The sequence below is a fragment of the Pollicipes pollicipes genome, unplaced genomic scaffold, assembly GCF_011947565.3.
Source record: "Pollicipes pollicipes isolate AB1234 unplaced genomic scaffold, Ppol_2.1 Scaffold_7261;HRSCAF=8764_pilon_pilon_pilon, whole genome shotgun sequence".
In the NCBI taxonomy this organism is placed as follows: domain Eukaryota; kingdom Metazoa; phylum Arthropoda; class Thecostraca; order Pollicipedomorpha; family Pollicipedidae; genus Pollicipes; species Pollicipes pollicipes.
Genome location: NW_023597054.1, coordinates 48808663 through 48834182, shown reverse-complemented (window position 1 = coordinate 48834182; position 25520 = coordinate 48808663). Strand labels below are relative to the sequence as shown.

The following is a 25520-nucleotide window of genomic DNA, read 5'->3' as shown; positions in this document are numbered from 1 at the left end:
TTGAGTGCCGCCAGCTCACGACACTCCGGTGAATGTACGGTGCGGCTCCATTTCATCGCAGTCAATCACACTATTCATCGTCTCACTCTGCATCGAATCCGCTTAAGCCGTGGTGCGTTCTGCGCCGACATCGCCGACACAGCCCGGCGTCGGGCCGCGCCATCGTCCGCCGCCGTCTGCGCCTGCTCGCCTGCGGCTACTCTTGACCGCCGACCGCCGGGGTCGGTCACAGCTGTCGCTCCTTTCTGAACCGTTCGGCGGGCCTTTTTCGGCGGTGCACCGTGCACAGATGCACACCGTGGCGGCGGCGTATCGACCGGGCGTGCCGGCGCACCTGGGCGGCGGGCTACCGGCGGCCGGCGGTGGGGCGCGCAGTACGCCGCCGGCCCTGCGCTCGCCGAGATGCGCCGTCGCGACCCGCGCCAGCCCCTCTTCGAACTGCTGGGAGCCCGGCTGAGGCAGCGCCACGACCTCGGCGAGGAGCACGGAATGGAGGTTGGAAGCGAGGACGGAGTGGAGGATGGAAGCGAGGACGGAGTGGAGGATGGAAGCGAGGACGAAGCGCGGCGCAGTGAAGAGAAGGCGAGCGCGGGCGATGGGCACGGGATCGTGGAGAGAGGCGACTGTGTCGCCTTTGTCGAGCGTAGTGACGAGCGTCCTGAGGAGTGAACTCGTGGCTTCCGATTTGACCGCGGCGAGTGACGTTCCCGGACACTCTGAGGTCTCAGCTGCTGTGTCCCCGCGCCTTCCTGAGAACAAGAATGCAGCCGTGAGGAGACGGACTCGGAGTCGCCGGCCAGAAGCTGTCCGGACGGTCCGTCTCAGCGTGACGTCAGCGTCACTGCCACAGCTGGGAGCTCCGCAGCGAGCCCAGTCGCAGCGGTGGGGCCGGTGTCCGGTGCTGACGACAGGCAGTATGTTCACGTCCGGGTCCGACGAGGTCCGAACGGAGCCGGCAAGCAGTCGTCTCCCGCCAGTGACTGATGGGTCGGCAGCGGTGCAACCTAGCTCGGTGTCACGTGCTGCCGGCTGGGCTGGGTCCCAGTCGCGGACGAGCCGTCAGCCGCTCCTGCGCTCGAGCAGCGTGTCATCCACGGGCTCGTTCAGCCGCGAGCAATACGAGCAGGCGCAACTGTTCCCCACCAACAAGGTGGCCGGTAGATGGCGCCCCGAGCAGCGTACCGGTAAGTATAGATGGCGCTACCATCGTCCGCAGATGGCGTGACTGATGATCTCCCGGCAAGGGCGTGGAGAGACGTCCATCTTGGTTCGAGGACGCCAGGCTCTGCGTTTTCCCAGCCCGAATTTACTATCAGATGTGGTTTGCTGTCTGTCAATGAGCGACCGCCACAGTGCCACCAGCGGCGTCACAGCTCAGGCTGGCTTCGCCGCCCGTCGCGGGGTTTCCAGCTGGACTGAGGCCGGACCCTGCCGCCTGTCACGTGACCCGGCATGCCGTGGGCGCCGGCGCGGCTGACCCCATGACCAGTATAGGTCGCAGGGCGCAGGGTGGGGGAGTGCGCCGTGGAAGTGGCCCGAAACGACCGAGTGATAAACGAGGCCGGTGGAGGCAGGAGAGAGTGGGAATTAGACTAAGTGATGGCGTTTACGGTTGTCCGAGTTTCGCTGGCGAGGCTAACGGTCGCTGTCCAAGATGTCGTGGCTTGGAATGAAGCAGGTAGAGTGAGGTGCTATTTGTCTGATGACCTCCAGCAGATGGCACTGTACGTAACATGGTTTCAAAGCATTTTTCTGTAGTTTGGAAGTAACATGATGTGCGCAAACGGGGTTTAAGAGTGTCCGCTTAGTTGCGATCCACTTACGCGCCGTTTTTATATCATTTTGTGTCGATGCGTAAGTGATGGCCTGAATTATGTACTTTTTGACCATTCTTATCCTTTTTGTTGCGACTCCGATGCAGAATTAACAGACCGAAGGCTCACGAACAGTAGGTCATCCAGTAGCCATCCATTGGTAACATCCTTCAGCCACGAAGGTAAGCGGGAAGGAAAGTACCCCAACGGTCTGTCAAACGACTTCCATGTCGTATGGGCTGTAATTTTTGCTTCTGTTAATCATATTTTATGAACCGTGATTGAAGTGTTCCCAGTCTTGCACATGCAGGGGCCTACTGGGTTCACATGCACGTGTCTTGAAATGGTGTCCTCATGGTCACTTCAAGCCGGTTAAAGGCTGGACGAAAGAAGAAACCCGACCATCAGAGGCGCCTGCTCCGTAACGACTCATTCGCTACGCACAGTCGCAGTAAGGATTAATGTCCCCGGCCGCCTGCCTGGGCGCTGTTGCGCCTGTACTGACACCTGCCGGCGTCGCGCAAAAACTCCCGACAATCGGCTGCGGCCAGCGCGAGACGTGCCGGGTTCTCGGCGCTTGTGGCGAGCCCGATCGAGGGACTTTCGCTCGGGAGCCGCGCTCCACGAGCGGCCGCCAATGCCGCCGCACACCGGGCCGGTATTGTCCCGCGCCGTTTTCGCCTGGCCCAGCCGGGTGCCAAATAGTTGTACTCAGGGTATCAATTAGCCGTCTGTCGGCGCGCCATGTGGCGGCTGACGCGCGAGCTCTTGCTCCACTTCGCCGTCGCGGCGGCGGCGGCGCCGGCGCCGCAGTCTGCGCCGCGGAGTCCACGACGACGCAGCGCCGCTCTCGGTGTCCGCCGACGGCACGCACCATGCGCACCGCCAGTCTGCCGAACCTCAGTCGCGAGACGGAAGAGCTCCGGCTGCCCAACGGCGTCGTCATCGTCTTCTCGCACCTGCTCGGTACGTGGCCGGGCGGGAGGCGCGTCACGGGCCGACGTCCGGCCACGGCCACCGCCGCCGCCGGCACAGGACGGGGCGTGTCGCCCCAATGTGGGCGGCGTTAATGAGCCCTCGCGTCTGCGGCGAGGTGTGGAGTGTTGCGAAAGCGCTGATGTTCTCTGCAGTATTTACCGTGGCCATGGCGGCTAGGACGGAGGTCCGGCGTCCGCTGGCTGGTGGGCGTGTTCAGCAGTGGTTTCCTCGGTCGTGGGTACTCGGATGCTCGTGACTCGGTGTTGGGCAAGGACACGTTTCGATTATTCTATCGTTTGATGATCGAGGATGTATCGTTTCATGGTCGAAGATCGTTCTGAGGGCCTTTTGAGGCCTAGGGTTCGCTCGGCCTACGTTCTGCTTCGTCTCCGGCTTTGATGGCTGTTGAGTCGGAGGGTGCGAGATCTGCATGAGTGGACTGCCTGGAGTTGATCTCATCAGATTCCTAGGGCTGGTGATGTCTTGCCAAAGCAGTTGGAATGATGGACAGAAGCTAAACCTGAAAGCGTAAGGCCCAATGACCAAGCCTAAGCCTGGGGTAAACCTGCCAGAAACTTATTCTATTCGTCGGGAGGGGCGGGGGAAGGCCAATGCCGCGGGAAACTGTTGCCACAAGCTTGTACGGGAAACGGCGTCCTTTCTGCCCTCTCTTCCCGGGTGCGTTCCGGCCGGTTCGAGGTGGGCTATAGTGAGGAAAAATTTGCGACTTTCATTGTTAATGTCACTCCTTGAGGAGCAATCAGCTCAGCAGAGAATATCGTAATGCGCTGTTGAAATAAACAGCAAGCCGCTGATGAAACCATGTGATTTATCGTATTTCCCTCTGTAGATACAAACACGTTCCGTAGGTGCTTACAAACGCGGTGAACAATGCGTTTGCACGGTTGGCTTTAGTATTGACAAGTTGTTGCGGAATAGATCCCTACATCTCTGCAAAACGCGACAGGCTCCGGCCTATTCCTACCTCTCATGCCGAATCATGCCACGACGGTTTTGGCCGCGATTCCGTCAGCTTGGAGTCCCGAGCCGCGTTGCTAGCGTGGCCGTGTCGGCACCAGTGCGGCTTCCCAGGACGCGGCCATCGTCACGTCCTTCGCCAGCTATCCGTCTTCTCCAGCCTACTCTCACTGTGCCACTGGCCTGTCGGCGCCCGGCATCTGTTGCTCTGCTGCTGCCGACGCAGCCGACGAAACCTCGAGCCTTTTAATGAACTTTTTCTTTCTGTCGTTAGATCTCTCCGCGGGCTGTGTTTGGTGGGCCACCTGCGCGCGCGCCGGGCCGTCGGCTGACACAGTTCGCTCGCGGCACGGCCGAGAGCGCATAGCGCTCGCCGCTCAATCAAACTCCGATCATGACGTTACCGTTGTCCGCCTGACCTATCAGCGGAGCTGTCGGCCGCCCTCCGCTGCCGCTATTATCACCGCAAACGACCGGAAAGGACGGCGTATCGATTGTCAGCATGGTCGGTCATGCTGCCACGGGCGGGGATGGTGGGAGTGGTCGGTCAGCTACGAGGCACTGGGCCAGGTACGAGGCTGCACGTCTGGGAAACCAGAGGTACAGGGTTCGATTTCTCGCGGTGTCCGCCCTTCCTGCCAGGGTAAGAGACAGGCGACGCCATATAGCCGCAGCAGCTGAGTGTTGTCCGTAAAGCTCCAATGGCCACGAGGTGCTGGTGTTTCTGCCTCTTTTGTGCAGGACTCGCGAGCAAAAGGTTTTGGGTTCGATTCCCGCTGTAAGAAACTTCGGTCGCGGTATCCAGGTTTCCTTAAGCAGTGGTAATGGCTTGAGCTGTCAAACGCATCAATAGATAACTCGGGAGGGCCGCGGTCATGTCGCCGTCGGATGCCGGGCTCCGAGCTGCCGTGGTGTGCGCCGCGGCCGCCGGGCGGCGCCAGCGTCGCGCCGCTGCCGGCCGCCGTCGCCGCCGGCAGTCGTCGCTTGGTGTTTGGGAGGTGACCGGCGGCGCGCGCCGCCGTCCGCTCCAGCCGCGTCATGTTCCGGCGCGGCAGCGGTGACGACATGATGGCGCAGATGCGCGAGAGTCTGGTGCGCGAGCTGAAGAGCGTGCACCGCTCCACCAGCATGCGCGTCCGCGGCAGGAAAGGTAGATGGCGCGCTTGTCCGGCGCATTTATGCTTCTTTTGTGTGGTAGTTTCCGAGGGCTGTTCGGGGTTTTCGTGTTTCCGGCATTGCTTGTGAGTTCTTAGGTATTGGCTCCTTTCGTCACTCGCTGTTTGTCATGAGCTGTAGATCGACTCAGACGGTTCTGGTAGCATCGTGACCGTGTACGTCAATGTTGTTAGACATATATTGCGTACTTTGGAACCCTTGGGATATGTTTCACGGAACTGTCAGTAGGAAACGATGGGTGTGTCGTGTTCCGCCGCATCGTGACTCAGAACAAAGCACCGTTTATGAAGCTCGGCAGCATCTGCATGTTGGCCGATGACAGCGGTCTGTTAAACGGCCGATCAATATGCGGGTAATGAACCACTGTTGTGATCTTGAGTGGCCAATTATTTTTGAATACCGGTGTTAGGATGACGTTGGTCGGGCTCAGGTGCGATGTCATTGGCACTTATGGTTGGTGTTTGTCTCGATTGAGGACGAGGTTGAGCCGATTTGGCGCTGGGATTCAGCGGCCCCTCTGTGACTCCCGCCCGGCTCGGCTTTACTGCGGGCCTCGCCTAGCTTGCTCACCGGCAGTGCGGCTCGGTGTTGGATTTATTAAATCAGCTGTGATGGCCTCATGATCACGATACAAGTCTACATTTATATCAACGTCTTCATGCACGGTATATGCTTTCGGGGGCCTGAGTCCCCCCCCCCCCAACGCTTGATTTAAGTTGGCCCCCTCAATTCTCCTGTCAGACTTTTAATGATTACGGGCAAAAAGACAAAAATGACCAATGGAATGCAGCCCTGAAGTTCTGGTACAATAGCTTCCTAAGACATCACTATTAGTCTTCTTGTTTTGTGAGTTTTAACCGCATAGTGTCCTATAGGTACCTTATCAGCTTTCGTCAGGCCGATTCCTTAATATGTTATATCAGTCTGAACTTACTGGCAGGCTTTTCACGCGATAACGCATGGATCGGGACAAGGGAGCACCGCAATACAATATGCAGCAGCATTTAAGTAGTAAAAGGTGGCCGGTCGCATTCACCTGTCTTCGCAGTTCGCCATCTATAAACGGGAGTTGCACATAGAGGCAATTTGTTTGTTTCACTTTATTGTATATCACGACTTATTCGTGTACTTGATGTATTGTTAAACAGGGGGGTGAAAGATCTTGCAATGGGAGGGGAACTTAACTTGAAAATGGACACAAAGTCGAGCGTGCCACAGGCTGATCGAAAAAACAGCATTGGTAATCATTGACATCGAAAACGCAAATTTACGTGACCGCAATCCGGGAGACATCGCGTTCTTGGGGTACGTAAGATCAACCTTATCGGCTAGCCCCCCCCCCCCCCCCCCCTCCGAGCGATGTGAGCAAGTGCCATCCCCCCGCCATGCTATTACATGATTATAAGAGTAAAAGGAGTGATATCATTTTTGACGCTAGTCAGAGGAACCTATCGAGCGGCTCGACTGACTTTCAACAACATTCCCGCCTAGACTATGCGCGCATTTGTTCGTCCTGCTGTCATATCCGGTTATGGCTGATGCTCACTGCCGGATTAGAGGATCGGTTTATCTGCAACACAGCAATGCAGTGCATTGGGTATATTACTTTTTTTCTCAGCCAGATCGGCGTGTGCACGTGATCCCAGTGACTTCTCTGCAGCTAATTCGTAGCATCTGACCGTGGCTTGTCCAAGGACCTTTTTCTCCCCGGCTTCGCATAATTTTTATTGGCCACGTGATGACATCGAAGTCATTCTCCCGATCCTATCGTCGATTTGTGAACCATTCACCGACGGCCGCCACTGTGGCAGGTGCTGTCAGCGGCCCGGTGCCGTGTTCTCCGTTTCTCCGGCCCAGCTGTGTTTTAACCCCATTCAAGTGCGCGTCCCAAAGCCGGGCGGCGCGTGTGGCACCGCTCTGGTCAGATGCAGCCTCCGTTAGTAGCGGCGCGGCGGCGTCGCATCTGCCGCTGACGCGCCACTTCCCGGGGCGTTTTGGCCACGGGCGCCCGGCCGCGGTCGGCGCAGATGGTGTTGTTCGGTCAGACCGCTCAGAAAGTAACACGGCTGCCGCGGCGGCCGCACAGCCGGGCGCCGCGGCGGCCAGCCGGGACCAGCCGGCGCCAGCCGCGCCGGCGAAAACTGGCAAAAACGGCCGCGGGCTCGGTCGATTTGGGCGGCAGCACGTGCGGATGTGGCCAGCCTGCCCCTCGTTGTGGTCACCTGTCAGGAGTTGGTGGCGAATTACCATGTCCCTTGCCAGCTGTTGCGTTCAAGCGGGCCGTCGTTAAATGACTTATGGCGGGCATGATCCTACACCCAAGATGCGACGACGTTTGGAGTGGTAGAATGGCGAGGACCAAACAGATGCAGAAAAGGACGTCGCAACAATCTGCGCTACCATGCATGAGCCCGGCCTTGGAAATTGATAAGACAGTAGTATTAGCCTTATTCCTTGGAGAAAAAACAGGAGAATAGGGATATATGGGTTGATATTTCGGCAACATGCCTTTATCGAAACAATAGAACATCTTCTGCTTTTGTTTCGATAAAGACGTACTGCTGAAAAATCAACCCAACTATATCTCCACTCTCCTGGTTTTTTTTCTCCGAGGAATAAGGCTAATACTACTGTCTTATCTATGTGAATAATGTTCCTCGCTAATGCACTGAACAACCTATGATTTTGGAAATGTCATAACGGCACGTTTCCCGTTCGCTTCCATTGCCCCATTGAACTGTTGACGGAATGGATTGTTATCCCGAGCGGCGTCAGTGGAGCTCCTGCGGTGCAAAGGGTCTACTTCGCCACTTTCCTGATGTTCGTGATGTCTGATGGAGTGATCGCCAAGCTAGTGATCACGGCACCAGGGCGACCAGGTCACGACGCCCACGCCGAAGACGTGGACGGCGCGTGCGGTTACGGTCACCGATGGGGTCAGTCACCTGCAGCTGGCCAGGTGACAGCGCTGGCACCGGCTCCGTTCACCGCGTCCAGTTTACTGCTCGCTGTGTCTGCGAAGCTTTGACTCCACGTCTTACTATGAACTCGGTCACTCCTTTTCGTGATATTTCACCATCTGTTCGGTCGGTCGACCATGCCGTAGTACCCAGTCAGTCCGACTGAGCATAGCTGGGAATTCTATCGGATCAGCCATGGCATCCCCGGATGAATCGGTCCGGGATGTACTGCATCCAGGACAGTAGCATTCTTCCCACCTACGATACGCTGGATGTGCACCCATTCTGCGGTCATGTCCAATGAGGCACCGTAGCCAAGCATTGCACTTCCTCCCAGCCGTCCTTTGCATGTATTGGTTTGTCTTCGTCACATTTACAAGCTGGGTAGATCCGCGTGAGGCCCATCTTCCTCCGCCGCCCCGTTTATCTCGGCCAGCGCCCGGCGCGGCGGCGGCGGCCGACACCGCTCCAGACCCTTCTCGCCGATCAGGCCGTGAATGAGCGGCGGATCAGCCTCCGTTAGCGGCCGGCCGCCGCATCTGCGCCACTGTCGCGCCCGCGCCGCAGACGCCGCGCGACAGGTGCCGGCCCGGTCCGGTCCGTCTCTCGCCGTGTTAACGCAGCGCTGGTCCGGCTGGCCTGGCTGCGGCGCCGACCCGCCCCGAAACAGTCCCGGTGCTGTGCAGCGGTCCGAAGCAGGTGCAGTTTCGACGTTCTGACGCTGTGATGCAGTCGCGGCGCGGTGATGCAGTCCCGGTGCCGTGATGCAGTCGCGGCGCTGTAATGCAGTTCCGACGCTGTGATGAAGGCTCGGTACTGTAATGCAGTCAAACGCTAGAGTGGTTCCGACGTTCTGACGCTGGGATGCAGTCCCGGCGCTGTGATGCAGTCCCGATGCTGTGATGCAGTCCCGGCGCCGTGGTGCAGTCCCGGCGCTGTGATGCAGTCGCGGCGCTGTAATGCGGTCCCGGCGCTGTAATGAAGGCTCGGTACTGTAATGCAGTCAAACGCTAGAGCGGTTCCGACGTTCTGACGCTGGGATGCAGAACCGGCGCTGTGGTGCAGTCGTGGTGCTGTGATGCAGTCCCGGTGCTGTCATGTAGTCCCGGTGCTGTCATGCAGTCCGGGCGCTGTGATGAAGGCTCGGTACTGTAATGCAGTCAAACGCTAGGGCGGTTCGGACGTTCTGACGCTGTGATGCAGTCCCGGCGCTGTGATGCAGTCCCGGTGCTGTGCAGGCTCACAGATACGGCCCGGGGATGCGTGCAGGGCCGCCGACGCTGAGTGCCTGTAAATTATTCATCGCTGGCGCTTCCTTTAATTTTGGGCTGTTCCACATGGCTACCGGCTGCCTCTTGGGAATAATCACGGTTCAGTCACGGTACACTGATGCAGAAAAGAATACGGAGAAATCAGCTAGCTTATCAGATCCTTGCTTTGCCCATGTTCCGCATGAGAATCTCCAAATCATTGGGCTTCCAAATTCCTTGCTTCACCGGTGATTGATAAGCCAGGCTGTTTTACGCTGACCAGTGTAGTCACCTCGTATGTGGCCTAAACACTTGTCCAAAAGAAGGTAATGACCAGCAGTGGACTGTCATTGAGCCGCTATCCATCGACAATGCATTTCTGTCGTGCCAGACCGGTGTGCTGATCAGTTCTGGTTTGCAGTCAGTCACGCCCCGTGTTTGGCGGCCTCATGTCACGACTTGGTCGGGTCGAGTTTGACTGCCGAGGGGCGGCGTTCCCCAGCCCCCTGCGGCGGCGGCGCTGGCGGCTCCGGCGCGTCGCCCCATTGTTAGTTACTCGGTCACCGTCGGCTACCACTGGTCCTGAACTGTCTCGTTTCGGCGCTGACGGATGTCATTTGATCACTGGGTCACGCCGTTTGAAACGTGGCTAAACTGACTGGTCTTCTGTCTGTCGCTCTTTGGTCCCTAAACCTCTACTTGCTGATCCGCGCACGACTGGGACCTGGGGCTAAACGGGCGGACTTTCCAGCCAATCACGGAACCTACCCCACACGCCACGCGCTCCGGCTCTCTTTGAGGCGACGTTGCGTCGCTAAAAGCCCAGCAGAGAGTCCCGGATGCGAGTCGGAGCGGCACCCGCTGGCGGCGCTCTAATTAGCCTGCAGAAGCGCACGCTCCTTCCGCGTGAGACGGGAAAGCCCGTCGCCGACCGGCACCACCTCCCCGAGCCGCTCGCGTCGGGAGGAGGCGGCGATGAATTCGTAAGGGGCCCGCCGCCGGCACGGCCCGGCACGGCGCGTCGGTGGCGCGTGCCGCGGAGGGGCACCCGCTGTCGACGCACGCGCCGCCGACGGCCGTGTCACCGGCCCAAGGTCGTGCCGCTGCTCCAAGCGGCGCCCGGCTGATGGCTCGCGCGACTTCAGAGTGGAAGGGCATGCCAAGTTGACAGACGTGATGAGGTTCTGGAAGGATGGCAGAGTGATGTCGGGACGGCCCATTTCCGAGGCCTGAAGTTTCGGCGGCGGATCCGCACGCACGGCCTCACGTTCAGTCGTGGGGTGGAAACGTAAAAGCTGATGGGAGCTGTTTCTGGCGGTGCCATCCACGAGAAGGACTGCTACCTTCGTTCCGTTCCGGCCTGTGTAGTGGGCTCGATCCTGTCCACGGCTATTTGTCGTGCAGGTGGTGTGCTATCTGGAATCGGCCTCGGCCCGGAACGTGGCTAGGTGGCGCACTTTGTTGGTGGTGAGCGGCTCGTCTTCAGCAGTGAGCATGTTGGGTAGTGTTCCCTTTCTGTCGCGACGAATGTCGCAACTCAAGCCAGCGTGCTCCTTCCTTTCAGCTTCGAACAAGGCGGACTACGGACTGGAGGACCTGCAGAATCTGAACGTCAAGGACCGCTTCTCGGTGTTCGAGCGCACCAATGAGGACGACCAGGAGAAGGGCCTGGCCTCAGTTGAGGTCAAGCGCTCGCAGAGCATCCTCAACAAAATGAAGAGGTACGCCCCGAATATCCGGTACTGCAGTTATGCAATACTATACCATCTGTATCGCGTTTTGCTCAATTATGCCCGCGATGGGGGAGCCGCACTCTCGTGTTTGGTTCATCATATTCGTTCCTCCGATTACGATGAACCGATGTTTCATTTCGTGTCAGAGATGCTTCTTACTGGTTTTACTGAGTTTGTTCTGAGTTTGTGGTACTGCTCTCTAAATTGACCTGCCGAAGTTTGTCCCCCACGTGTTGCTACGCGTCCCGATCTACAACCCCCGTCCGGCGCAATACCAGCGCCGCAGTTCCGCCTGGCGGCGGCCGCGGCAGCACTAGTGACGTGCCGGACCACCAGGTTCCAGGAGCGTGACTCGGCGCGGGACGCGGACTCGGCCTCCGGCGACGAGTCGGCGGACTCTGGCGACGAGCAGCGGCGCGACCCGGACCTGGTGCGCTCCACCAGCAAGACGCGGCGCGAGCGGCCCATCAGCTTCTCCGGCCTGGGAGACGTGAAGAGCCGGTTCGAGGGCGGCCGCCGCGAGCCCACGCCCGACGACAAGGGCGAGCAGACCAAGCTGCGCGGCATGATCTGCGGCGTGAGTGTGGCGGCCGCCGCGCCGGCATGTCCGTCTCGGTGCTGTGTCGACTGACCCGCGGCGCGCTGGGAGGTGTGTGGCAGGGCGGGGCCGGGTCACTGAGTACACGCCCGTGAAGCGGCCGCTCTGCTCAGTGAGTGGATGTGGGGGCGGCACATCGACGTGGGACACGGCGTCCCTCTTAATTCATTCGAGATGGTGGTGTGACCATTGGCGACGCCATGGTCTCATCATGAAGCTCTCAGAACCCTGTGCATGTTTTGCATTTCCGTTTGGTTGCCGCGTCGTCCGGTGCGCGTGGCTTTGTAGCTCGTGTGCGGCTGCATGCATGCGCCAGCCCGCGCCGGCCGAGCGCCGGGCGTCGAGCGCGCCTGAGCGGCCGCCCCTGCCCGTAGGCGCGCGAACACAAGCTGGCTTACGAGGAGGCCCTGAGGGAGCAGGAGGCCCAGGCCGAGAGCCGACGCTCTCTGGAGGACCCGAGCCTCGTCGTCCAGGTAGTAGAGTAGCGTCGGGTGCCGCATGACCCACACTCGGTAGACCAGGCTCGCAGGTGTCGCATGGTTGTACGGTGGCGGTGCTGGACCCTCTAAAAGGTCACGGTAGCGGGAACTCGCCCCTATCCGCCGTACTGCTCACTGAGGAGGTGGCGGCAGTCTTCGTAATATCTGTACAGCGGGCTCCAGAGCAGGTGCACTACGGCCCACATGCGCGAGTCTCATGCGGGGCCGGTGGTGCCGTTCCGTGCAGAAGGCGCGCAGGGTACTTCAACGGCCTGAGCCGTGGTTCGGTGCCTCACCCCAATATTGCGCGCGACACCTCGCCTCATTGGCCAGTGTGGTGACCCCGCTGTAACAGCACAGCGTCCTGGAAGCCAGACGTGCTGTAGCTGCAGCAGAGGAGGCTTCTTGGGACGAGCCTTGCTGTAGAGCATCGCTGTGTGGAACCTCATTGACATTTCATGACAGGGACTCTTACGATGCTCTTCCGTCGTCGCTAATAACGATACTTCTTAAACGTGTGACGTGGCGCCTCCTGAGGCGGGTGCGGCGCCGGTGCGTGTTATCGCACTGCGTCGTACCACCAGCAGACTAACATAGACGTACTCAGCTGACGCCATGCACGCCGGGTGGGTCTTCAGCTGTGGTGCCCATGTAACACGTGACGGTGCTGGGCTGTCTGTCTGCAGAACTCTTGTGAGTACTTGCTGCCAGTGCTTATTCAGTGGTATTGGTTTGTTTGTTGTTGCGTTCTGTTCGCACGCCGTTCATTAGTCATTGGGCGTTCGTAGATGTTTATCTACAGTTAAAAACCTGCTTTAAGCTGGTATATATATATATATATATATATATATATATATATATATATATATATACCTTCTTCACACAACTTTCTCGTGTATTGCTGGCCGAGGATGGCTTATTTTCCACTCCGTGTAATTGATTTTGAATCCCACCCTGTATCATAGCATCGAATGGTTTGGCGACTATAAGAACTGTGCTTGTCTTCGGCTCGTCCACAACTCGGCTGCGCGCTGCGTTAGTCGCTCCTCGTAAGCGCCTGTCCAGCTGACAGCGCCCGAGTGGAGCGCTCTCGCCCTCGCTGACCTCGGTGTCCGGACCGACCGCCAGGGTAACCTGCGGGCCTCATACGAGCGGGCGGTGCAGGAGTCCGGCTCGCCGCGGCCGGCGGCGGCGCGCGACCACGAGGCCGTGACGCGCCGCAGGGCGGCCGACATGGCGTCCCGCTTCGAGCGCGGCGACGTGGCGTCCGCGGAGACCGACGCCGACGCCGACGCGCCGGCCGTCAACGAGAACGGTACGGACGGCGGCGGCGGCGCCAGCGCCAAGCCGGCGGCTGCACAACGACACGCAGGGCTCGGCCAGGGTGTGCGCGCAGAACTGCGAGGTGACGGTTAGTCACTAAGCCCACACGGGCGCGGTTAATAAGCTTCAAATCTGGAGTGGGCAGGCACGGTCGACGTCATCGTAACCGGCCCGCGCTATCTAAAGCTGCGTTATCGGTGCCCGTCTATCCCGTCGTCTTGAGGCTCAGACCCTGCACAGCTGCCGTTGAGTGAGTTGCGCTTCGTGTCGTCCTGTGCTCCGCGGGCCGCCTGCGGCGTCACCTGACCGGCCGTGGTCTGGCGTGACCTGTCCCGGCCCCGGCTGACACGCCCGCTCCACCTCGCTGCAGGCGGCAGTCACAACGGCCACTCGCTGTCCCACGACCAGAGCTCGGCGGCAGGAGAGTCGGCCCTCGCCAGCCTGTCGTCGGACGCCGGCGGCAGCGAGCTCGCCAGGGTAAGTGTGCACCGACCGCCCTCCGTCGCTGTGCCGCCCGGCCGGCAGCAGCCCGCGCAGCGTGCCGGCCCCGCCGCCAACACACGCGGCCGCTGTCAACTGAGACGTCCTGGTGTCGTCCACCGGCGCGGACACTTGCTGGTGACGGGAGAGTGCGTGCAGTGGAAGCCTCCTGTGTATCGTCTCCGTGTCAATAAGATTCTGCGTTATGAACTTGCGACATGGTTTCTTTTGCACACTATCTGCACACCCTCGCCTGGTGCAGAGATGGCGACGGTGCGCTCGAGGCATGCCGAGAAGTAGGCGGTGACGGCTGCAGCTTAGGACGTCGCTCGGGCGTGCTCCTCGCCGATAATCCTGACATCGCCCACCGCGTGGTAGCCACCCGCTGCTACCGGCCCGGGTGGCGGCCACCTGTCCACCCGCTGGTACCGTCCCCATGGTGGTCACCTGCCCACCCGCCGGTACCGTCCGGGTGGCGGCCACCTGTCCACCCGCTGCTACCGGCCCGGGTGTCGGCCACCTGCCCTTCCGCTGGTACTGTCCGGGTGGCGGCCACCTGTCCACCCGCTGGTACCGTCCCGGTGGTGGCCACCTGCCCACCCGCTGTCCGGCGTCAGCTGGCCCTGGCGCCTTGCAGAACTCCCCGCAGTGTTGGGCCAAGAGGCCCGGCCGGCGCGGCGACGTCGTGGCGCCCAACTCGGCCATCTCCAGTCGGTTCCAGTTCTTCGAGGGTCTACGGCAGGGCGAGCCGCGGCGCGCCCGCTCGTTCAGGGCCACCCCGCCGCGCGCGCACAACGCCAAGGTGCTGACCGGCAGCCACCTCACCGGCGGCGGCGCCGGCTCACTCCTGTCGCTCGCTCGTGGCGTTTTTTTTTCTGACTGCGGCCGTTTTTGCCGCGGCACCCTCTCCGCACACACTTCTGGCCCTTCTGACCGCGAAGCACTTGTTTGCTGTCCGCTGCGTGAAGTTTTGGAGTGCTGTAGTGTTGGTACTTTTATGGCTTCGCCCTCTTGGTCGTGTGGTAAGTTGGCTAGATGCATTCCTCTCGCTAGCTGCCTTTCACAGAAGCTCCAGAAGACACCTCGTCTGCCTTTTTGTAGTCTATCGCTAGTGTCTGTCCCCTCGATGCATGGGGGTAACTGGCCTTTACGACTCGCCAGCAAGCTAATAACCCAACGAGCACTGTCAAATTTGTGACCGCTTCACTCCCGTTGGATGAAACACGTGTATATAGAGAGCCATCCAAAATCAGCCGCGCAGTTCTGTGCAGTGAGTGTCAAGTGGGGCGTGTACCGAAGCGTGCCATAGACTTGCCGCTCCTTAGCAGAGGCCTATCCTGCCGCTGGCAGAACCGCTGTGCTATCGGCATTATATCAGCTGCTGCGATTAGCGGGCCGCTAAGCCTCCGATAGCGCCGCCGTTTCTGGTACTGTGGGCGCGGTGCACCAGGACTGCCGGTCTGTCGTGTACACCGGCCCGCGGCCTGGCCGGTCGGCCGGCGGACCGCGTCACCTGCGCTGACCGCTGACCTGTGCTGACCGCTGACCACAGACCTGTGCTGACCACTGGCCTCTGTTGACCGCTTCACCTGCGCTGACCGCTGACCTGTACTGACCGCTGACCACAGACCTGTGCTGACCACTGACCTCTGTTGACCGCTTATCTGTGTTGACCTGTACTGACCGCTGACTTGTGCTGACCGCTTATCTGTGTTGACCTGTGCTGACCGCTGACCTGTGTTGACCTGTGCTGACCGCTGACCTGTGCTGACCGCTGATCTGTGCTGACCGCTGATCTGTGTTGACCTGTGCTGATCGCTGACCTGTGCTGACCACTGACCTCTGTTGACCGCTGATCTGTGTTGACCTGTGCTGACCGCTGACCTGTACGGACGCAGGGGGACTCGCCGGACGGTCAGGCCGTCATGGAGGCCCCGGTCGCCGACCCGGAGCTGCTGCACAGCGACACCACCAAACGCATGCTGAGCAAGTTCAAGCAGATGGAGCAGAGCACCGGCAACACAGACGAAGGTATGTCGAGCTGGGGTTGGCTCTGTCGAGGGACTCGCATGAGTCTGACAGCGCTTTTGAGGGTTACCACAGATAATCTGGGTTTTTAGATGCATCTGTAGTGTAAAACGAAACAAGAATATGATAATTCGCACTGCTTGCTATTGTTACTGGTGTTGTTATGGTCTGTCATGACTTTTCTGTTTTCAATGCGTTAAGATCGCTTCTCGGTTGGTTGTACCGTGTCAGCACCATTTGAAACGACAGCCAGCCTTCTGTTCTCAACGCAGCTAAGGAAAACGAAGTCAAAACAGTTCAGGAGCGTGTCCAGGCTTTCATGGGCCTGCAGAACAAAAAGAAAAGAGTCGCTCCAAAGCCGGCCAGAGATACGAAAAAGCCTTTTGAACCTGGTAGATCAATTCACATACGGTTCCTCTAGTTTGCTTGGCTCTGTTTAGTTGGTCAGTGTATCCTTCGCTCGCACCTGCTTGAAGAGTAAGCATGCTTATGCAGCTGAAGGTATGGCCCCCACTATCTGAACCTGATTTGCGGTGCCCTGAATGTTACGCGTCGCTTGTTACAGTTCTGTGGCTTGTGAGATCGGTCACTCAGCGAAATGCAAGTGTCTCAAACTTTGCGTATGCTTGATTTCTACCGTGGGCATTGATTGTAAAAGCCTCGCGGCATCATAAGCAGAAGATACTTCTAAATGCATGGCGTATTTGTTGTGCTTCCTGGCATCGCCTCGCATGCCGTGATTCTGTTCACTTCTGATTGGTTGGTCGCACATGTGACGTCACAGAGCTGAGCCTGAATCGCGAGAAGGCGCACGGTAACGCTCGTCAGATCCTGTCCAAGTTCCGACAGATGGAGGAAGATGCGCACAAGGAAGACCTGCCGGACGGTGAGGCTTCTAAAGACACTGCAGCCCAAGCCGATAAAAGCCGTGGTCGTCCCACAGCAATCTCACATGCATGCGATTTGGTACAGTTTGGCTTGGCACTTTCTCACCGGTGACGTTACTGGTCAAGGTGAAAGCACTCTAAATAAAGCTGATTTGCGGGAATGTCTCTCGTCGTTTTCCATAAAAAAACGGATTTCATGGGTTGAATTTGTGTGTACCGTGTTTGTGCGAATGGCTGGATGTTTACGTGACGGGGAGCAGACTGTTTTCGTTCTCGTGTAGCCATGAAGGCTCAAACCGCATGCTCTTCTCGACCGCCGCTGCCGGCCGCGCACGAGCGTGACAGTGTTGTGCGCGGCGCAGGCCCGCGCCCGCTCAAGTCGTTCACGCCACCGCCGGAGGAGCCGGCCGAGCCAGAGGACGCGGCTGAGGACAGCGAGGAGGAGCCGGAGGACCCCGACATCATCCGTGCCAGTCACAAGGTGCCCGACGAGTTTCTCAACAAGGTGAGATAGCGTCTGTAGTGAGGGAATTTCGGAGGGGGGGGGGGGAGAAGCCACCCCGGAGGCGGGTGGGTCGGCCGCAACAGAGGTTGTGGTCGCGAAGAACGCGTTACATGCAGGCATGCAGGAATATATGTACGTGACCAGTGGAATGTGGGGTTGTACGCGATCTCCGCTTTCTTTTGGAAATCATGGCAGCTATTGATGATATATGTCGTTGTGTTGGGCTTACCCGTAAGACGATCAAAGCCGACGCACTCTAATTCTGAGCTCGCGTCAATGCCCGAGTCAGTCGCCGCGGCGACGCCCGTACCCCTAATCTCCCCCCCCCCCCCCCCCTGTTCCGTAAGGCCGCCCTGATCTCCCCTCCCGCCGGCAGCGCACGGACCAGGCTCGCTCGCTGCGGGACAAGTTCGAGAGCTGGGGCCCGCCGGCCGGCCGCGACGACAAGTTCACCGTGGAGGACGATTGTCGGCCCAGTCTCGAGATCACGCGCAGTCTGCGCGCCAAGTTTGAGTCGCTGAACGAGCCGCAGAAGCCGGCTGAGAAGACGCAGCACCGGGCCAGCCGCTTCATCGTGAGTGGTCGCCGGCGCCAGCAGGCGGGCGGGTGGGTCACACGCGGGAGACAGCCCTCCGTCTGTGTCACCGGTGTTTTGGCAGTGACATGCGCCTCTTGTACTCGCTGCTTCCTCGCCTTTGTGGTGTGTTTCCGTGCCCTTGGCTGAGTGGCGGTCCTCCCCCGACTTGTGGCGGTCTGATGGGCTGCGGAGTCAGGCTGGGGACAGGCGTAGACAGGCGACAGGCTGGGGACATCGATCTGACTGGCCTGATCTGGCTGTGGCCACTCGCCAACCGACTGTGTCCAAACCGCGCCAACCGTCGTCGTGCCTAGCGAACCGATCCGTGCTCCCCTGGTGTTGAAAAGCCATCCAAATGCACGTTAGCGGATCCGTCTAAATCGTGAAGATCTGCTGCCTCGCCTACAAAGCCAGGACAGAGACTGGCGTGGCAGAGACTGGGTGTGGGGTGCCGGTTCGTCCCCCTCAGTCGGACGGTGCCGGGTTTGCAGTCGGTTGCAGTCGGTGCCGGGGCTGTAGTTGCTCAGTCGGACGGTGCCGGGGTTGCAGGCGGCCGGCGCCGCCTGCGTGCTGGGCTTCGCGCTGTATTGCCTGGCACTGATCGTCTTCTGAGGAGCAGCGGGCCGGGCCGCCAGCGGTCAGCCCTGTGGGGCGTCACCCGGCCTGGGCGTCAGCTTCCCACGTGACGTGCTCTAGTCGTGTGTGTTGGTGTGCTCTGTCGCGTCATTCCAGAAAGCCCCGTGGACCGGAGTCGCCACTGGATTAGCGATTAATAGGCGTTTACTAATACGGCCTGCTCGTCTCACAGCTGTGCAGTGCGGTGGCTAACCGTAGGTGGCGGTAGCAGGACGGGACTGTCTAACGCTTGAAATAATCCACACCGCCGTGTGTAAATTGTTATATAGACGCGTGCAGTTAAAATGATACGCGGTATGATTGGTATTAACCGTAACAATATCGTGGTTGTGTTTGGAGTGTTGTGGTGACCGGCGTTTTGGGTCTTACGATGACTAAGCGCGATACAATTGTAACCGACGCCAGGTCAGTCTCATATTTGATAAAAACACGCCGTTTTGCACAACTCGCTCCCAGCATTCCACCCTGAGTTTTCAAGTATTTTCTTCCCAAGAGCTGTCATGCAGACTGTCTGAAATGACGCTCTGAAGTGTCACGTCAAACAAGTCTACCGCACTTCTGTAGGGCTGACGTTGAGGCCAGCGCGTTGCAAAAAGTTACAGAATAAAGAGCTAATGTTAGCAAACAAAAAGTCGTCGGGACAAAATACCGTAACGGTCTATCTACGCAATATATAATATATATATATATATATATATATATATATATATATATATATATATTGATGTATATATATATATATATTGATGTATATATATATATATATATATATATATATGCATATATATATATATATATCAACTTATTTATTTAAAACAATATTCTGTGTGAATAACTGCAAACTATTCAGATAGTTGTATAATTAGTTAGTGTTCAAGATGTGTCCTAAGAGTTGTGATTGATTCGCCATTTATATCCTTCGTTCAAACCTTCGCTTCGACGGACGACCCTGACCCGGCTTGCAGTGGCGCGAGCGCCCCCTGCCGGCGCCCCTCCGCTGGGCTGACCTGGTCTGTTGGTCCCCAGTGAACGCCGCACGCCGCTCCCGCGCGGCCGCCGCCGCAGCGCGCCCCACCGGCGTCCGCTCCGACTGTTGGACGCGCCGTCAGGGCGCGCTGCGGGCGTAGATGACGGGATGTCGGACGGCGCTTGGCGTGGGACCAAACTGTGCAGACGCGGACGCTGCGAGTGTTGTTCGAGTGTTGTGTGTCGTTGTGTGGAAGCGAGACGGTTAAACATGTTCATGGTTGTTGTGCGCTACGATAAGCCGCTAATATCGCTGCGCCTCTCTTCGCGTTCGCGCTTTCTGGCACTTTCGCAACTGGACACAGCGCCATCTGTAAATGCGTGCCTTTCTAATACAACATATCTGCACATTCCTTGCACTCTCGACAGCTTTCTGACAACTGCACGACAGATTTCCAGACAGACGGGGACGGGTAACAGACAAGTAAGTTGTTTCTGAGCGCGCCTCCCCCGCATGCTCTAACCCTTCACCCGACACCTGTAGCCGTAGCCCTCAGCTTGTTTCAGACTGGTGACACGTGACCGTACCGCCGAGTACGCACGTGGTCACGTGACGCGCGGGCCGGTGGCATGAGCTCGAGGCCCACCCGCCGCTGTTGGCTCTGACTCAGCTGTTAGCTAACTACGGTACTAGAATTGCCTGCACTTTCCTGTTGGGCATTTTCAGGTGCGAACATTCCGTATCGGCGGCTTGCAGCTGAGACGAGCGTTGATGTTCTGCGTTCGTGTGGGTCGTTCTGTCTGCTGGGTGTATCAGGTGTGGTTTGTGTCCCCGGTGTTTCAAAACCAAGTGCGTTTTGAGATTCTTGCTGTGCCGTTTGCAAGAACTTTTTTGTTCAATTTGAATCCACCCTCGCCCTTGTGTTCCTGCCGCTTGCGCCCGAGTTGGCGTTCAGCTTCGCGGCTTGATAACCCGTAGCGATACCTGTCATGGTCTTCCCACGAAATTTCTTATCAAGAGTGACGTTATTCCCCGCGCCTTTAGTCCGCCCGAGCCCGAATGTCGTTCAGTGATTCGGTGCGACTTCGTACCATATATCACATATAATATACATATATCTCTATCTTTCTATATATAATATAACATTCATATATATATATATATATATATATATATATATATATATATATATCTATATATATATCTATATATATCTATATATATCTATATATATATATATATATTGGTATTGATATTGATATTGTTATTAATATGTATGCATTAAATATGTTGTATATATATATATATATATATATATATATATATATATATATATACATACAATAATTGATATATCCGCGCACATTGCGTCCCCGGGAGGGGGTCCTCTGGAAGTCACCTATTTCCCCCCGCAGCTACATCCGTCCCCTCTTCCGTGCATTGGTTTGTCAGACCCCACGAGACGTCTCACGTTCTACCCTCGTGACTTCTGGCGCTGACACCCGGCGGCGTCCCCAGATGGAGCCGAATCAGGCGGCTGAGATGTGCGACGCCTGCAACAAACGCGTCTACGCCATGGAGCGGCTCGAGGTCGACAAACGAATCCTGCACAAGAACTGCTTCCGCTGCTCAAAGTGCAACTGCGTGCTGAGGTAGGGCCGGCGGTGGCGGCGGCAGTGTACGGATGTAATGCTGGGGCTTGGAGCGCCGCGCGGGCGCGTGGTGGATCGCGACTTTATGAGGGACTCAGCTGAGACACGTCTCTAGTAACAAAGTTACGCCGCAAGTTGTGTGCGAAGTGCGCAGGGCGGACGAACGGGCGCTGACGCAAGCCAGTGCGGTATGCGTGACGTATAATGGCGCGGTTCTATACGGTGCGCGCGAAATTTCTGGCGCGCTTTGTCGTCTTCAGGGGCAGTAGTTGGAGCACTGGGCTTTGGTTTGCTGACCGCGTCTGTCCTCATTTCAGAATGGACACCTACACATTTAATGCAGGGAAACTATTTTGCACGCCGCACTTCAAGCAGATGTTCAAGACCAAGGGCAACTACGACGAGGGTTTCGGCCTCGAGTCGCGGACGAAGCACTGGAGCAGCAGCCACACGGACCACTCGGCCAGCAACGGCACCAATGGCGCCGCACCGCGGCCGGGCAACACACCAGCCGAGACGAACGGCGGCAGCCCCGAGCCGCGTGACGCGGACGATAACCTGGAGCCGCTGGAGCAGGAGGAGGAGGAGGAGCGGGAGCGGGAGCGGCAGGAGGAGGAGGACGAGGTCATCCTCGCCCGCGACGAGGCCGAGCCAACCGCGGACGTGTTTCAAAAGGTGTACGAGTCGACGGTGGCGGAGAACATGTGATGCGAGCGACGACGAGCGATCATTTATCCGTGCCCGGGTGGATGGCCCGCGCCGACGGCCCCTTTCCGCCTGCGCCGACGCCGCGTGAGAGACTCTGTAGACAACGCTTGCGTTATTTTTTTTCTGAGCTGGTAGGCGACGCTCATCTGGTGCGCGCTTGGACGCCTAGTTTTACTGCGGAGCCGCCGCCGCGTGAGTGCCGAGTCCAAGCCGGACGATCGGGAGAGACGGCGGTGCGGCACTGTGATGATCGTCGCCCGCGGGCCGGCGGGCCGCCCGCCTGCTATGAACCGCCGCCGGCGCCCCTGCTATAGTCGCAGTGCCCGCTTCGCCGTTTTAGTTTCGTAGAGAAATTTTATCCGTCTCGCACTTTGTATTTTGTTATTTTAAAGTGCTTTGTATACAATGATTGAGAGCCATTTAAATATAAGTTAAAGTCTTAGTGTGCTGAGTGTGATACTGAGTGACCGTTGTCGCCCCTTACGTCGACGAGAGGACAGAAAAGGTTATCATAATGCGGCGGGCCGGGACAGATAATTATAATCTTGCCACGCAGCCGTAATCCGAAGATTATGGCTGTGTGTATTCGATAGCACTTATGCAGGCCTTTCAGCTTCTAGCACAACGAAGGTGCCAGGTGTTTTTGTATGTTGCTTTGCCTCCGGCCGACATGCCCCTTTTTGTTGAAATCACCTCGTGATTACATGGCTAACTGCGGCGGACGTGCACGAAGAGTGATGGCCATAATATGGCCACCAGGGAAAAATACTTAGAAACATACCCAAATATTGCGACTGGTGCATTCGATGGCACTCGTACATGCCTGTTGCCTGCCAGCAAAGCACGCTCCTGCGATTTCTCCTTCGAATGTTTCCCGTCGATCCCTCCCGTCGATCCCCGAAAGTGCATCACTCAATGTAGGCCGGCTGGTTGGAGAGGTGGTTTGCGAAGACACGGCGTCCAACTTGAAATACTTTTACTTGTGCCAGGAAGGTGCAACATTTCTGTAACGGCGCCCGACTTGAAATGCTTTTACTTGTGTCAGGAAGGCGCAATCTTTCTGTAATGACGTCATGTTGTTAATGCGATCGGCCGGCAATAAGAACTTTTATTCGGTAACCGTCGCCTTTTTTGTTCATCATCATTCATCATCATCATCATCATCATCATCATCGTGGCAGCGGAGAGCTAACGACGGCGTGACAGTGCGTACAGCTATCTCGAGAATGCAGGGAAAAGCCCGGGAAAATACTTATGGTCAAGCTGGAATACCGCGTATTAGTGCACTCGATAGAGGTGGCATCGGAATGATTTCTATGTGAAAATATTTGAAAAACTTGTGCTTCTGCGCGGAACGTGCAATCTAGCAGCAGCGATGTTATTGTAGAAGCATTGTCGACCGGGATCGAAAATATCGCACCGGCGGACATAACCTTTTTTGTTCCAATCGTCCTTTGACAGCGCGGAGCTAACGGTGGCCGGCCTACATATTTAGTGATGACATCCAATCATCCTTTGACGGCGCGGAACTAACGGTGGCCGGCCTACATATTTAGCGATGACATCCAATCACCCTTTGACAGCGCGGAGCTAACGGTGGCCCGCCTACATATTTAGTGATGACAATGGCGGCCCAGGAAAAATGTTTACTTGAAAACCGAGAACTGCCTATGTATGCATTCGCTAGCGCCGGTATAGAGCTATCAGTTGCCGGTGAAACACGCGTCAGATTTCGGTTTCGATTGTATTTCGTCGCCCCGCCGACTTCGAATCACTGAATGTTTGCGGGCCTGAAGGGGCAGCTTGACAGCGCTTCGCCAGCGGCGTCCAGCTCGCACGTACACTGATGGTCATAACACGGCTGCTCGTGAGAATATTCGTAATCCAATCCGAAGGTTGCATTTGGGTATACTCGATGACGCTGGTACAGGGCTGTCATCAGTCAGCACAACGCACGCGTCGAACTTTTGTTTCGATTGTATTCGCTCGACCTCCAACAGCGTATCACTCAATGACTGCGTGATGGCAGTAGACACGTCGTCCGGCAACTGGCAACAGATGCCTCGTCCAATTTGAAGTGACTTTACTTCTGAAAGGGAGAGGCATCCTCGCGCAAACGACGTTATTGTGGGAGTACTGTCGGCCGGTTATGTAAACCTCGCATCAGTGGGGCAAAACCCCGATCACCGCTGCGCGGCGGCCCAGCGAACTGTCTGCCCATCAGGCGGTGGGTGTGAGATTATATAACCCTCCCTCAGACAAGGTTCGATGCGACACTCTAAGGGTTTTTGAGGATGCCTCTCCGGCTTGCTGTACAATCGTGCCCAAATTTTCAATGGCCCATAGACATCAAATTGCGTGTGTTTTGACAACAGAAACGTTTTTCTAGCTTTTCTGGTTCCGGATTACCGGCGGTTTTTTGGGAACAATGCATGCCGACCTACGGCGGCGCGGGCGACCGGAGATAAAAAAGCTCACTGCTAGCTGTTGATGTATTTCAAGTCGAAATGACTGTTCTAGACAGCACAATTTCTCTGTTCAGTACATATGTTCCTTAATACGTCACTATTGGACTGTCACCGTACCTTGCAAACATTTATTGAGAACCAATTAACGGCCGTCATATCTGGAAATCGTGCGAACGAACGTCAAATATGAACGCCTCGACAATGATATTTTCACGGCCTTGATCGGCGCATGACAAACGGAATGACGGGATTTTAATGGCGTTATCATGAGGGCTGTGAAATGCACCGAATGATTTTCAAGATGGCTTTTGCTGTTCAAAACCCCATACAAATGTGGAACACTCACTTTAACTGAACCGCATGTCATAAATACATCATAACACACAAAAATATACACAATTGTACTCATAATTGAACAAGGAATACGCCTACTTTAGCTTCGTCTCACCAGAAGGCATGGTGACACGAAACTGATGTACGACGTGTGAAAATAGCGTACGTTTGAACGATGTTGTAAAGCTGAAAAGTACGATTTTTTTGGATAAACTGACCTTTGATCTGCTATGATGTAGGCAATGACTGATCTAATAACATGACAACTAGTACTGTTTTCTGCTGAACTTTTAAGGAACGCCAGGGAGCTGCATCGCCGCTCGTCTTCCCAGTCCGCATTATAAAAACGGCGAACCGGAGCGGCCAGTTAACAACCCGGCTGACATCATTTCTGCGCTGGAGCGCTCAGTGCGAGAGCTCCCTCGAGCCGGCTGCGTAACAAAGGTGTTTGCGTTCCTTTGGGCGACTATGGCGCTAGAAACTACAGCGGAGCTGGAAATCGTTGGTGGTTTGGAGTCCTTCATGCGCGGTGAACACATCACTAGCCGTTTCTAATACATCCGCTCTCGCCTTTACGAAACGATAGCTGGTCGGCATCTAATGCGTTTCTGCGCTGTGTCCACCAACACACTGAACCGCCTGCCGAAGCGTGTCTTCATCGTGCTGGTGTAAGCTAGTTTCAGTGCGTCAACAGCTCGATGGGGAGGTCCTCTGTACCGTGTCCGCACTCGCACCCGCGCGTGCCGGCTCGTGGCTACGCGGCAGTGGTTTGGACCGACGCGCACGGTCTGCATGCACGCTCACGCGTATAGGACGCACACGTGTTTGACACATGCACACATGAAACGTGCCCAAACGCACGTGCATTGTCTCAGCATCATGGCCAGCAATATCCCCATGTGGATTCTGAGAGCCCGCTTTTGTGAAAGCGTTTCTTTACCATCCATCGAAAAAGTGGGGGTAAGAGCGCTTTTGGCAGGGTCACGTATG

General features: G+C 57.1%; 2 protein-coding genes across 7 annotated transcripts in view; one reads left to right on the top strand and one right to left on the bottom strand.

The window, feature by feature from the left end:
* The window catches only part of RpL4 (ribosomal protein L4), a 66380-nt gene that overhangs the window by 15786 nt on the left and 25074 nt on the right, over positions 1–25520 (bottom strand). The gene's annotated exons all lie outside the window — the stretch shown is intronic.
* LOC119111985 (uncharacterized) lies at positions 1115–22172 on the top strand. Of its 6 annotated transcripts, none has more exons than XM_037235900.1 (13): positions 1585–1678; positions 1922–1996; positions 10721–10877; positions 11226–11466; positions 11862–11960; positions 13095–13281; positions 13660–13766; positions 15668–15800; positions 16582–16683; positions 17047–17189; positions 17566–17763; positions 20888–21021; positions 21339–22172. In XM_037235900.1, exons 1-13 carry the CDS (start codon positions 1600–1602, stop codon positions 21727–21729), a joined length of 2046 nt encoding a protein of 681 aa, XP_037091795.1. In that variant the 5' UTR covers positions 1585–1599; the 3' UTR covers positions 21730–22172. The 6 variants fall into 6 exon arrangements, with proteins under 6 accessions (XP_037091799.1, XP_037091795.1, XP_037091794.1 ...); XM_037235899.1 differs by having other exon boundaries at positions 11862–11963; XM_037235904.1 differs by lacking the exons at positions 1585–1678; positions 1922–1996 and adding an exon at positions 1115–1184 and having other exon boundaries at positions 11862–11963.